At 32.2% G+C, this 14,971-nt stretch overlaps 1 protein-coding gene across 2 annotated transcripts in view; it reads left to right on the top strand.

Moving 5' to 3' along the window:
- EPHA6 (EPH receptor A6) overlaps positions 1–14,971 on the top strand; it is a 932,172-nt gene that overhangs the window by 53,426 nt on the left and 863,775 nt on the right. For both annotated transcript variants that reach the window (XM_050778969.1, XM_050778968.1), the window contains exon 2: positions 624–688. In XM_050778969.1, the coding sequence (XP_050634926.1) occupies positions 624–688 (65 nt within the window). The remainder of the gene's footprint in view (positions 1–623; positions 689–14,971) is intronic.

Genomic DNA, 14,971 nt, shown 5'->3' with positions numbered 1-14,971 from the left:
TGTGTTTATGTGTCTGCTTTTTTGACCACATTATGGATTACCTTTGGTCAGGAAAAGAGATGGATGGTTTTTACATTTGGTTTCACACCCTTTAGCCATAAGTAAGCTACCTAGTATATATAATAATAATGCAGTCAATGCTTTAAAGATTGTAAGATTTTTCAAAATGATTTTTTAATATTTTACTGATTATAAGGACATTTAATAACACAAAAAGAGAATTTTTTACACATTTAAGTCTGCTTTAATACAGGATTTTCTTACTGAATGTGGTGTATAAAGACTATATGAAAGTAGGGGAAAAGCAAAGTAGTTATTTTATCAGTTTTAAACATCTGCTATTAAAAATGACTTAATTCTGTTTAATAATTTCATTTAGCATTGTTTAACAAAAATATACGTAGTTTAATTTCTAAATACTTTATGCATTTTATCATTACTTAATACTATTTTATATTATTTAATACATAAATAATTTCTGAAGTAAGATAACTCATTAAACTTAATTCAGTGAATAATAGTAAGCATAATTGACATTAATGATTTAAATAACTTTAATAATTTAATATATTTTTGCATTAGTTGAGAAATTCATGGAATTTTTATTTTCTATTTAATTCCAGTCGTGTTGCTTGATACAACAACTGTGCTGGGAGAACTAGGATGGAAAACATATCCATTAAATGGGGTAAGTTTAAATATCTTTGAAAAATCACCATCATTGTTAGATTTTTCAGATCTCCTAACAATTGATGGAACAGTGAAATTTGTGGCCTACTTGTTATGAATTTTGACATATAACAAATCTCATACAGAAGGTTGAAATACAGTTAGAACTGGTAATCAGTGGGAATGATATGTAAACATCCTTCCTTTCTCTTAAATTAGTAATTATTCTTTAATGCTGTGTTTATACATAGTAACATTAGAATATCTCCCATATAAATATTTTCCTTAAATATAAATTTCTATGTATAAGTTTATGTATGTTATATTTATGTTACATTTGATACCCTCAATGAGTATTTGTGCATAAACTTTAAACTACCACAGTATAAATGGATTGTGCAAATATTAACAATTTGGTTTTTAATACAAAATACAAGTCTACTAAAATATTATGCATTTTTGAAGTTGGTAAAAAGATACAAGGTGATTAGGTTTTTGTTAACTGAAATAGTTGTATTTAAATGCTTGTAAGGATGTGTAATTTGCAAAATATAGTGTTTCATGGACCAACATTTTAGCTATGGTTGTACTTGACTTTTTGTATATTTTTATATATTTTGCATCATTTTCACATTACAGTATATGTCTACTTGTTTTCATACTAAGCTAAAATAAAAGTGGTTTGTAAAGCATTTTGCTTTGATTTTTGTCTAGTTAATCAAAATATTGAATGATAGAGGCAGTCACATGTTTTCAGATACACTTGGGTTAGCTTTCCTTTTTTTCCTTAGAAATAGTAGTTTTATTAATCACATTCTTTGTTGACATTTTCACATTGCTTCTTCTATTATATCTTCACATTTAAGTCTCAAGGAAAAATTGATCCAAATATGTTTTATTCTTTTGGAATCTTTAACATATTGCTGTTTGAATTTGACATTTTACAACAACAGTTATTCACTAAGTGTGTATTTTCAACTAAAATATCCTATGAAGAGTTAAATCTTCCTCTCTAACAGCCCATTTGCTTCTTTAGATTAGTAAGTTTTATATACTGTAAGTTTATTTTTCTTAAATTTTTGTTTATTCTACTAGAGCTCTCATCAAACCTTCTGAGGTAAATATCTTAAACTAGGGTTATGCTTTTATGTTTATTCTCTTATTTCCATTAAAATGAACAAACATTAGTATTGTTGAGTATATTAAGTGGGTCATGTTTGTCACTTTCAAGAAATGAATGAAACTTTTCTAAAATACTTTTCATATGTGTGTGTGTGTGTGACTGTGTGTGTGTGACTCTGTGTGTGTGTGTGTGTGTGTGTGTGTAATCTTATGAACAGTAGAATAGATTGATAGTATAAATAAGTTTTTAAAAATGTGCAATTATTTTTTTTCTTTTTTAATGAAGAGGATAGATTACTGGTAGTAATGGAGCTTTACTTAATGCTATTTATAGGTTAAAATAAGGAATTATTCAGTAAGGGTGAAGAACTTTTAAAAGAGGCTACTGAAAATATCAAGAATGAAAATAATCCAGATATCAATACAGGTTACAGTATTTAAAAGCCACCAGAACCATTAATCAGTTTATAACATGTAAACTAGCATTTATATCCATACATTAAAATTGTAATTATATCTAATTGAAGTCATATAAAGTTTTCAGGTACTCAGTTTCACTGACCCATGCTAATTTGATTGACCATTTTAACAATTACATTTTTACATAGACACTAATTCAGTTGATTTTACAAATATGTCATGGGTGGAAGAGACATGTAGACAATATAATTAGCAATACATGATGTAAACTCTATTTGGTATTATAAATAATGTATTTCTAAGGAATAACTTTTTAATTGAAAAAAAAAGCTCTTCCTGTAAAGAATTTAGACATTTTGAAATTGTATAATGTGCTACATAAAATACAGGAAATTTAATCGTAGATTCCATAATTTTTTTTTTTTTACTTAAAATCATCTTTCCACTAGTAATATCATGCTTATATAGTTACAGAATTAGGCATTCAGAGTGTGCCTGTGAACAGACCAATAAATAGTCATTTCAGTAGGAAATTGAGCATCCCTGGTTAGTAATTATGGAAAAAGGATGAGTAGTCTGAACAAATAACATTTTAGGCTTACAGAAATGAAAAGAGAATTATGAATTTCCTAAAACACTTACTTATCAATTCGTTTGTGTCAACATATACTTTTTCTTTTAATCATTGTCCTGAATTCAATTTAACAAACTTCTGTTTTATGTTCCTCTATGCCAAATACCCTGTTGTTGTGCCTAAGACAGATTTTTCTACCCTCAAGGGGTATTGAAGCACAACGATAATTATACAGAATCACTAGACTGAAGAATGTGTCTTCAGGTTGTTCTGAGTAATGTTTTGTGAAATAATAATAAAAGGAGAGGTTAATTCTGGTCAGGGAAAATTGGGAATAAGAAGTTGCATGTCAGCTCTTTCAAAAAAAAAAAACTGTGAAGGAATCGCATATGGGCTTGAAAAAAAGGGAGAAGGCAACTTCTAGGTGAAGGGAGTGGCTTGAGCAAAGGTACAGAATTATTTCATGTATGTATCAAGTTTTAGGAATGTTGAGAATCATTTGGCCTGTAGGGATGCAGTGGAAATCATTTGAGTGGAGTGGAGGTATATAGTGAGAAATAGGACCTGTAATCATAGGCTAAACCATGTTTTGCAAGACTTAGAATTTCACTAAGTTGAGGTAGATAGTGCATATCTCTGCATCAGTAAGATAACTTTTAAAACCTATGTTTAATGTGTACATGGTGGATGAGATCTTTGTTACATAGTTGTATTGGGCTTAGATATGGCCACTATAGTATACAAAATCAAATACCATTTTCAACAGTGGAGTACCTGTTACTTAAACATTAAGACAAAATTGAGTGTTAGGAAAACAAAAGTGCTGTTGGATATTACATCACATTTTATTTTAATGACAGTTGGAGAGTAGATAACTTTGTGTTTCTCTAATACTGAATATTGGTTTTGAATATCATATTTTATAGATAATTTTTGTGTGCTCTGACTTAGATGATCACTAGGGCTTCAGCAATGCAATGTAGTACAAGATATGTGATCCTATCTGTTGGCCATAGTGAATTGGTATTAGGAAACTTACCCTGAAATACTTCATGTATTAGTCATGGTTCTTTAGAGAAAGAGAACCAATAGGAGATGTATCTGTATCTATTTTTCTACCTAATGAGAGAGATACTGAGATTTATTTTGGGAATTGGCTCACATGATTATGGAGGACATGAAGTTCCATGATCTACCAACTGAAGAACAAGGAAAGTTGGTGGCGTAATTTAGTCCTAGTCCAAAGGCCTGGGGAGTGGGTACTGATGTCAGTTCCCAAGTCAGAAGACCCAAGAACCAGGAGCTCTGATTTCTAAAGGCAGGAGAAGACGGATGTCCTGGCTTAAGAAGAGGGAGCAAATTTGTCCTTCCTACATCTTTTTCATTCTGTCTCCATTTCAGTGGATTGTATGAGGCCAAGTTACATTAGTGAGGGAGGGCAGATACTCTTTAATTAATCTGTTGATTCAAATACTAAGCTCTTCCAGAAACATCTTTACTCACACACCTGGAAATAATGTTTTAACAGTTACCTGGAAATAACGTTATAGCAGTTATCTTTTGCCTAGCATGTTGATACATAAAATTAACCATCAGAGTTAGGAAAATAAGAAAACATGTTACTCATGTGTAAATAAAAGCTGTAAGTAAACCTAACAACTAATGATTTTTATTTTTATAATAGAAGAAGCATAGATTACAATTAAACTCTGTAGAAAGATACTTTATTCCATTAATCAGAGCCCGTCGTTTCGTAATATAATTTTTCCAAAGATGAAAATCAAAGATTGGATGTACTGTGATAGAGAATGGAGTATCTACCAATAAACGTTTGTTTTTATAATGCAGTTTAAGAAGGAATTCATCATGGTACAAGATTTCAGTATTACAATTTGATTCATCCTAAAATTGAAATTATCTAAAACTATACCGTGTATATATTCAAATTCTGAAAACATAAATTTTGGTGATAATTTCTGTTGGTGACTATGGATTGTTATAGTTACTGTTTTCAAACTGATATTTAAATAATTTTTCTTCTTAGAAACTTCACAACATATATGGCAATGTTCTAGACACCCATCGTGTTAATTTCAATTATATTGTTACATATTTCAAAGAAAGGCATTAGGTTTTGTTAATTAATCAATTATGTCAGTGGGTATTTCTTTAATATCCATGTTTGTAAGACATTTTATAACTGTAAGGTGTTAATTGCCATCCACATAAGGGAAAGGGCTTGATAATAGTACTCATATTGTTAGATTATTAGAAGGATGAAATTATGTAATATATGTAAAGAAGTTACAACAATGTCAGGATCATAATAAACATTACATAAATATTATTGTTAGGAGTATTGCAAGAACCCCAAATATTTTAAAGAAATGAAAAATCCAGACTTCTATATAGAGCGTTTGTTTCTTTGCTTTTTCCAGAATCATGTTTTATCTTGTATCAAGTATTTTTTTCTTTTGAACCACAATTATATTTTTGTGCCTTTGTTTACTTAACAAATAAGACAAAAATATAGAATGAGTACTTTTTTCATTTAAATATAAATAAAATATGCATGTACACTCATTTATTTAATCTTTCACTGCACATTAACTATCTGAAAAATGCTATTTTGCGTACTGGAAGTGGTGGTGGACATGGTCAGTCATTACAAAAATATATGAACCCTCTTAGTATCTAGTAGTAGTTATGATCTTTAACTGTGAATAGTATATTCAGGTTTGCTTGATATATAATCAAAACGTATGTTATATTTTATTAAGTTAGCTTCATAACCAAGAATTGCCAGAGCAAAAATGTGCAGTAATAATAGAAAGATTGAAAGCAAATATGGGCAGTAATAATACAAAGACTTACTGACCCTAGAGTGAGATTCCAGTGTGGTAACTGCCTCTTAAAAGATGCTGAATTGAATTAACCAAATGAGATAGAATTTGAAGGCCAGTGTATTATTTCCTTGAAAGCATTTTTCTAGAAAAGAAAAGTAAACCTGGATACTCACTGGGAAGAGATAGATACATGAGACATAATTCTTACATTTCTTCCTTTGGTTTGATGAGTCAAATATTTTAAAAGAGCAGCCCGTAAATGAACAGCTTCCTGCACAGAATCTCATGTGATGGCTGAGCCTATTTGAAGACGGTCATGTTTAGTACCCAGACGTTCTCTTACAATCATTTGCAGTTGGAGGAACACAATCTGCAAAGCCAACATTTGTTTCTTGAGACCATTCCTTTCAGGGGCTTGTACCTGTTGAAGCACATGTCAGCACAGGTGAGCTCATGATTGCCTGGAGATCTCCTTGTGGCTCCTGGGACAAGCAGAAAGGAAAACATGGCATTGTAGGATAGAAGCCTCCTGTGTTTACGGGGGGTGGCTTCCAAAGTTGCTGTCTCCTCTCCTCTTCCTTGCTTTATGTAGATTTAAATTTCTGACCTATTTCATTTTTCTTCTCTCCAAAGAATGTCTTTTAACATTTCTTGTTCTTGCAAGATAGGTCTGATGGCAACACATTCTCTGAATTTTGTTTGATAAAGTCTTCATATCTTCTTCACTTTGGAAGGAAAATTTTACGAAGTACAGAATTCCAGGTTGGTGGGCTTTAACAAATATCTAAACACTTTAAATATTTCACTCCAGTCTTATTGCTTGCGTAGTTTCTGAGGATGAATTTTATGTAATTCTTATCCTTGTTCCTCTGTATTTAAGGTGTTTGAGTCTTCTGGCTTCTTTCAAAGTTGTTTCTTTATATTTGTTTTTTTTTTTTATTTGATGTGAGAATATTTTTTGAAGTTTGAATACGGTATGTGTATTTTCTGGCATTTATCCTGCTTACTGTTCTTTGAGCTTCCCGAATCTGTGGTTTGTAGCCTGAAAATAATTTGGAGAAATGTCTCTGTCATTATTGCTTTAAATATTCTCTTCCTTTCTCTTTTTTTCCCCGTCTGATACTGCCATTACACATAATCTGTTGGGTTTCTGCTTCCTTAAATTATGATTCTCAGGCCAAGGTGGGTTGATCACCTGAGGTCAGGAGTTCGGGACCAACCTGGCCAACATGGTGAAACCCCATCTTCACTCAAAATACAAAAATTAGCTGGGCATGGTGGCGGGCACCTGTAATCCCAGCTACTCAGGAGGCTGAGGCTGGAGAATCGCTTGAATTGGGAGGTGGAGGTTGCAGTGAGCCAAGATAATGCTCCGGCACTCCAGCCTGGAAGACAGAGCAAGACTTCATCTCAAAAAAAAAAAAAAAGTTATGATTTTGTGTATCCACCAGTCCATCTCTCCAATTCTGGGGCAGTGTTTTACTCACTGATCTAAGTGGAGTTGTTGATTTTTCAGTTTGTTCAGCTTTTTACTTGCTACAATGGAGAAGCTAATTCTAAACTACTTACTTGCTGGACCAGGCAAAATAATACATTTTCAACTGTCACAAACATTATATAATGGGTTGCAACATTTGCTTAAGCAGTTTTACAAATTATGATTCTAATTAATTTTCCTTAGCCTTCTATTTTCTTGCGATAAGCAGTCCTGAAATTTTCGCTTTCTCTTCGTATCAATCACTATCAGTAGCAATTGGCTTTATTTTCAAGTTCATTCAATCTAAACAATAAATCAAGCTTTTATCCCTTTACATGACATTGTTGCTATTTTTCCTTACAAATCGGTAAAGGAAGATTTCAGAGCTTTCTTGTGATATGCACATCGAGCAGTAGATGATGAAACTCCCAGGAGCTCTTAGAGATTTAAATCTGTATGTCTTGACTTCATAGGAATAACCATGTACATTTCTGTCTCAGAATATTCAGATTATTAATGTGTCACGAGTCTATAAAAGAACTGCAATTCAGCATTTCAGCATTTTACATACTTTTTGTGATCTCAATAATATTTATGTGAAGTAAATAGTTTTATTATCACATTATATATGAAAAAACTGGACCTGAGAAAAGTTTCAGAACCTACCCATGGTTGTGATGACTAAAGAAGCTGATGTTAAAATTGGGGTCACGTCAATCCCAAAGCCAAGACTTTAGTCATTACGGTGTACCTATAACCACAAATTGATTTTCAACATTGTGATGACTGCAGTGAAGGGTGTAAAAGAACTCTCTAAGGCTGATCAAGTGCACACTTAATCTAGTTACAGTGTTGTTAGAAAGATAGATTTTGTTTAAAAGGATACATAGTTATTGAAAAGTACTGTAAAGATTAATTCTTCTTTGAAGCTTAATTAATAATTAAACTAAGGATGCTTAATTATTCACAAATGCTTAGTTAAAAGCCTAAGAATATCTGGTGCATGTTTTAGATTGTTTTTATATTTAATTATCTTAGAAAGGAACTAAAGAAATACTCCTTTAGTGTGTCTCTTTTAGAGACATTGTTTTCATTTATTTGCACCTCAATAATTGTGTCTTTTACATGTCTGTTATTGACCGTAGGCTAATTAAGTGTAAAATATGGACTAGTCCAGTCCAAAAAAAACTTATAGAAATAATTATATTTGAAATGATAGAGTACTTGCCATTCTCAAAATGTCTTCTAAAGTAAATTGTCCAGCCAAGGAGCTTGCTGAGGGATACCAGTTATAGTTAGTGACACAGTGCCCTACTCCCTCACCCATATGTTATTGAGACAAAGACTGACACATAATCTAAAGACAACCAGTTCATTGACTAACCAGCTCCTGTCACCTCTCGTGGGGATTTCCATAAATGACTAAGCCAATCAGACTCCTCTTTCAGGAATTTAGGATTTCTATGTTAAGAGTTCAGGAGAAATAGCAGCCAGAAACATCTGCTGTGAAGATACATTGAAAGATACATGCAGAAGGGTTAGAGTAGGGAGACTTGATGGCCTGAAGTCATGTGCAAGTAACAGTTCTAGGAGAGCAGGAAAAAGTCCAATAACTAAAGGGAGGCCATTCAGTAGTAGGAGGAGAACATAGAAGATGCAGAGAAAAAGCCACAAAGAAAGGAAAGATTAAGGTAGTTGGCACCTGTAGAGATGACCAAGTTTCTGCTGAATCTTTAGGTCCAGTTCTTAGTTTTTCTTAAATTCCTTTTATCTGGGCTGCCAGATTGTAAATATAGATTGTATTAATAATAATAATAGTAATAATAATATTAATGGTGAAACACCAACACCATTTGGAGACAGAACAGGAAACATGAAAGACCGTAGAAAGTAGAATTTCCTTGAGGAGAACTCAGGCACATGAATCATCCAAAGCTGATGGCTTTCTTTTATCAGCTCATGCATGGGTAAATGACCACCCCTGCATCCAGGTAGTACGGAGAAACAGGTGAAGGAATATGCATAGTTTATTATAGAGTCCATAAATTTTTAATTATTTAATACTCGAGCAACTATGATTTGTGTCACTTCTTTCTCCACTATCTCAGAATATTCCTTCCTGTACAGCAACCTCTGCAAAAGAAAATGGATTGCTGCCTTATTTTTCACTAGTTGAAAGAGCATGTTTTGGAGAATGATGAAATTAATTCTATAGTGAGGAAAAAAAGTAACAGAAAAGCAGGTAACAATGACTTAATAAATCAGATGTGAAGTCTTTATTGATGTTCCTGAATATGTAATCACTCTTGTATTCTCTGGGCAGCTGAAAAATAAGTATGTATGGAATTCATTTTTCAGTATCCCTACTGTTCTTTAATGAATAGCCATGATGATGTCTTTCTGTAAAAACATGTAGGTATATGATACACATTATACACACACACACACACACACACACACACACACCCCTTTAAAAGTATGGGTTTCATTAAGCCAAATCTTCTTGCCTTACATAATACAGTCTTTTGTTTATTTTTATTTATTTTTTCTTTATTTTTTGCATTGTTACTTACAAAGCTTTAACTTCAGTCTTTACTTCCAAGATAAGTTTCTGGTTATTTCTTTTAAAATAAATTCCTATATTGTAAAATATAAACTAAGATTCTGATTTTATCAGCAAGTTCTAATTGTTTTATTTAGAGGCATTAAAATATTTATAAACTATTTTATTTATAAATAAAATAATCTGTATCTATATCCAGAGCAAGCACATACAAATGGTAAATTGTCTTAGGAAACCCTAAGATATTATTAATAAAATACAGATTTTCTTTTCTTTTTTTTTTTTTTTTGTGGAGATGGGTGGGGGGTCTTACTATGTTGTGCAGAGTGGTCTCAAACTCCTGGGCTCAAGTGATCCTCCATGAGCCACCATGCCTGGCCTAGACATTTTTATAAATTTAATTATTTTCTATTTTAAGTGATAAATTTACTCTTATTTTCTGCATTTTCTTATTTTCTACCAAATCTTATTGATTCAACCTTCAAAAGCTCTTTCAAATCAACCTGTGTCATCAGCTTCATCTATCACTCCATCATCAGTTTGACTCTTCATCATTTCCTCTCCAAGTTACCATAGTTGCATCCTAGATTGTTTACCTGCTTTGGGTCTTTCTCCTGCCCCTTCTTCCGACCTTTCCAGTCCATCCCGCATCCTGTTGCCAGAACTGATTTTCTAAACTGAAGATCTATTTATGTCCATATCCCTAATCTACTAATCTACTCCTCTCCTTTCCTACCATTTAACCTGTGGCCAACAGCTGCCTTTTCTGATCTTCATCTTTAACATTCCCTGACCTTCAGCCACCTCCACTTTCCAGCTTTTTCAAAAAAGACCTTTTTGGTCCTTTCTTCCATGTGACTTGCTTTCTCTTGTCTTGGATATAAGACCATGCTTTTGTCTATCTGTAATGTTCCCTTTTATCTCTCTTCATTCCAACCCCCACTTTCTCTATCTCACTTTTTCCTATGGGTCTCTTAAGATAGAAGTGTTCTGCCTTTTCTGGAAGACTTACGTTGCCAAAGGTTGAATTAAGAAACTCCTTTTCTGGGACCACCTGAAACTCAGTGTAAATCATAGCATTTATCTCACAATACTTAAATGTTTATCTTTTACCATACTGTGAACTCTTGCAGTAATGGATTGGGTGTTGTATCTCTGGGTCAGGTAGATGGCATAGTAAGTGCTATATGAGGAATGCTCAATAAAAGTTGGCTGGATAGCTAAGTAGATGTACATGTAATGAATTATTTTAAATAGCATATTGTTTAAAGACTGTATTTTGCAACTCTCATTGGATCTGGAATAATTTGATACTAACTTTGGGCAGAATCAGTTGTGGAAAAAAGACTAAATGGTTGTGAAAATCGGACTGTGTTCTTGTTCATCGTTGTTCTTAAGTACAGGTAGAAAGTTTATACATTTGCTCTCATTTTTGTATTTTAGACAATCCGTTATCTCACTATTGTCTCACTAAAATAGAAATTTAAAGGTGGAATCGAAAGATATTTACCTACAAAATAAAAGACTACAAAATAGCCATTAAGGTATTTAAGTAATACCTATCAAGACTTAATAATATACTTTCAAAGAATTAATGACCGGTTTAGAACAGTTGATGATCTGAATCACATCTGGGAATTATTAACCCCAGGTGGTTATTAATCCTGCACCTTGTAATTAAGATGAGAATAAAAAATGGAACATATGCATTTTTAATGATTGATAGATGGACCACAAATTTTAGAGAATTAATACTAACCAGTGAAGCTTTCAAAAAATATAGGTCAGCATTAAATGTTAAATAGGTTTTTGTAATCTGTATTCCATGCAATTAGTATTTTGAATTAATGTACCATAGTCAGCAAAATAGATTCTTAAAATGATTTGACTTGGTTTTATTTTAGCAAAGCAAAGCCTGTCGTGCTAATAAATATAATGCTTAACTTAGTCTTCTTCTTCCCCATAATTAGCAATGTATACACAATGTATACACAAGTACTTCAATGAGATTAAAGAAGTCTTTCATTAAAAGCATGGAATTCGGATTTGTTTGTGTATATAGTATGCATCTGTGTATATATGTATTTTTTTTTCTTTTGAATGTTCATGCATCCTAAAGGCCATGTTTGGGAAGATAAAATGAAATTTGTTGTGTTGATTTAGAGAGTTTGATTTAATAATGTGATTCATTAAACCTATTGTATGTTTACATTAAATGCGATGCTTTCTGGTACACATTAGGAGGGATTTTTGTATGGTTACCAGTGAAAATACTCTAAGAAATTATCATATTCATTATAAATATCATAGTAATTAAATATGTACCATATTATAAATAGCTACCATATTATAGTTAATTTGTATTCTTTCTATTGATAAGCATTATACTAATCGTTTGCATGACCATAAGCCCTAGTGGGAACAGAATTGGCAAGGCACATTAGAAGACATGAATGGAGGCCCATATGCCTGGAGAATGGAAAGAGAGAGGGAGAGTATGAGAGAGAGAGAGAGAGGGAGAGAGACAGAGAGAATGAGAAAGAGAGCAAGTGAAAGAAAGGAAGAAAGATGTCAAGGAAAAACAGATAAAAGGGCCTTGTGAGTGATGCTAAGGCATGCCATTATTATGCTAATTTCAGTGTAAATTTATTAGACAGTAGTAAGCAAATTAACATTTTGAAAAGATTACTATAATTGAATGCAAACAGAATAGTTAGAAAAATTCAACCCAAGCACAAGGAACTTAATAGTCTGGCTTCAGAAGCTATTATGAGCTAATGTCATTAAATATTACCACATAGCCCCCAGCTATGTTATGTCTGTCTAGATATAAAATTTATATCATTCCAAAAAGGCCGTCTTTCTTACAAAATACTATTTATATGATGGTTTTGAATAGGTTTTTGAGACTTGAAATCTCTAAGTCTCCAATTTTAATTCTTTTACCATAGAGAAGGAATAAAATTTGAATTGTGAAAAACATATAAAAATGAATATTCACAAATATTGTCTGCATTTTTATTAATTTGTCCTCAGTATTTAACATTAATTGGTAGCAGTAAGTTTACCATCAATAAATATCACTTAAGTGAAAACTGAATGAATTGATTAATTATTTTGAGTATTAGAATTATTACAGAAAAATATATTTCACACAATATACAGAACGCTTAATATGGTATTCACATTCTGCCTAATTTAATTGACATATTGTCTATTATTGGGTTTAACGCTTTGTAGGATTATGTTTTCATTATTTCACTGAAAATCTGAAAAGAAGATAAAACACCTTAGACGGAACCTATGAATGTTACTGTATCTCTTTCTTTCATTAAAGATCAATTTCCAGCATTTTGCCTTTGTTTATAAATGTAGTTTGGATAAAATTTATGAACATAATGCTGGATACAAGGTCAATACATAAATTCAAATTTATTTCTATCTACTATAAACAAACAAAAAACAAAAATGTATAACATATCATTTTCAACACATCAAAAAACATAGGCTATTACTGCATGAACTCACCCATGTGCAGAGTCTAGAGAATTTGATCTCATAGAATGAGTGAGTAGAATAGCAGTAGGGGATAGGGAAGGTAGAGCAGAGGGAAAAAAGAGACATTGGTCAGTGTTGACAAAGTTACAGTTAGGAGGAAAAAGTTCTGGTGTCTTATTACACAGTGGAGTGACTATGGTTACAATAATATTGTATATTTCAAAAGAACTGGAATTGCTTTGGCCAGTATGGTTATTTTCGTGATATTGGTTCTTCCCATCCATGAGCATGGAATGTTTTCCGTTTGTTTGTATCATCTGTGATTTATTTCATCAGCATTTCGTAGTTCTTCTTGTAGAGATCTTTCACCTCCTTTGTTAAGTATATTCTAGGAATTTTGTTTTATTTTTGTAGCTATTATAAAAGGGATTGAGTTCATGATTTGATTCTCAGCTTGGTCATTGTTGGTGCATAGCAGTGCTACCAATTTGTGTACTCGATTTTGTAACCTGAGACTACTGAATTCATTTATCAAATACAAGAGTCTTTTGCAGGAGTCTTTAGGGTTTTCTAGGTATAAGATGATATCATCAGAAGTGGGGAGGGTAGGAGGGGGCAGTGAAGGATGAAAAGCTACCTATTGGGTACAATGTACACTATTTGGGCGACCACGACACTAAAAGCCCAGACTTCACCACTGTACAGTTCATCCATGTAACCCATAACCACCTATACTCCTAAAGCTATTGTAATAAAAAATTTTAAAAAAATAGCTATAAGAGAATTTTGAATGTTCTCACCTCAAAGAAAAGATAAATGTTTGAGGTAATGGATTTGCTAAATGCCCTGATTTGATTATTATATAATGTATACATGTATCAAAATATCATACTGTACCCTGCAAATGATGTGTAATTATGTGTCAATTTAAAACAAAGTTAATAAAAAACCCCACAAATACTTAAAGTATCATAAATTTAAGAAAAGATGTGCAGGAATATTGCACTGAAAACTACAAATAACCTTTGAAGAAAATAAAGACATATAGAAATTGAAAGATATACCTGTTCATGTATTGGAAGAATCAGTATCAAATACAAGTCAAATTTCTTAGTGCCTTGTAAATGTAATGAATGCAATCCAAGAAAACACCTCAGCTAGTATTTTCCCCCTTTTTCCAAAAATTGAGTTGAAATTAACATATCACCAAATTGACCATTTTAAAGTGAACAATTCAATATCATTTAGTACGTTCACAGTATTGTACAACCACTACCTCTATCTAGAGTCAAAATATTTTATCACCCTATATCCATTAATCTGTTGCACCCCATTCTTCCGCTCCTCCCCACCTCACGTGCTGGCAAACACTAATCAGTTTTTTATTTCTGTGGATTCACCTATTCTGTGTATTTCATATAAATTGAATCGAATGATACATGACCTTTTTGTGTCTGGATTCTTTTACTTAGTGTGGTTTTGTGTTTCATTTGCATTGTGTAATGTGTCAGTACTTCCTTTTTATGGTTGAATAATATTATGTTGTATGTATAGATCAGTTTGTGTATCCTTTTGTATATTAATGAACATTTGGGCTTTTTGCACATTTTGGTTACTGTTAATTGTATTGCTGTGAACATGTGTGTACATTATTTGTTTGAGTTCCTGCTTTCAGTTATTTTGGATATATACTTAGGAGAGGAATTTCTGGGTCATATCCCAATTCTGTGTTTAGCTTTCCATGGAACCACCAAACTGTTTTCCATAGTGGCTGAACCATTTTTATGTTCTCACCAGCAATG

Source organism: Macaca thibetana, chromosome 2 (assembly GCF_024542745.1).
Source record: "Macaca thibetana thibetana isolate TM-01 chromosome 2, ASM2454274v1, whole genome shotgun sequence".
Lineage (NCBI taxonomy): Eukaryota > Metazoa > Chordata > Mammalia > Primates > Cercopithecidae > Macaca > Macaca thibetana.
This window is presented reverse-complemented; position numbering and strand designations above follow the sequence as displayed.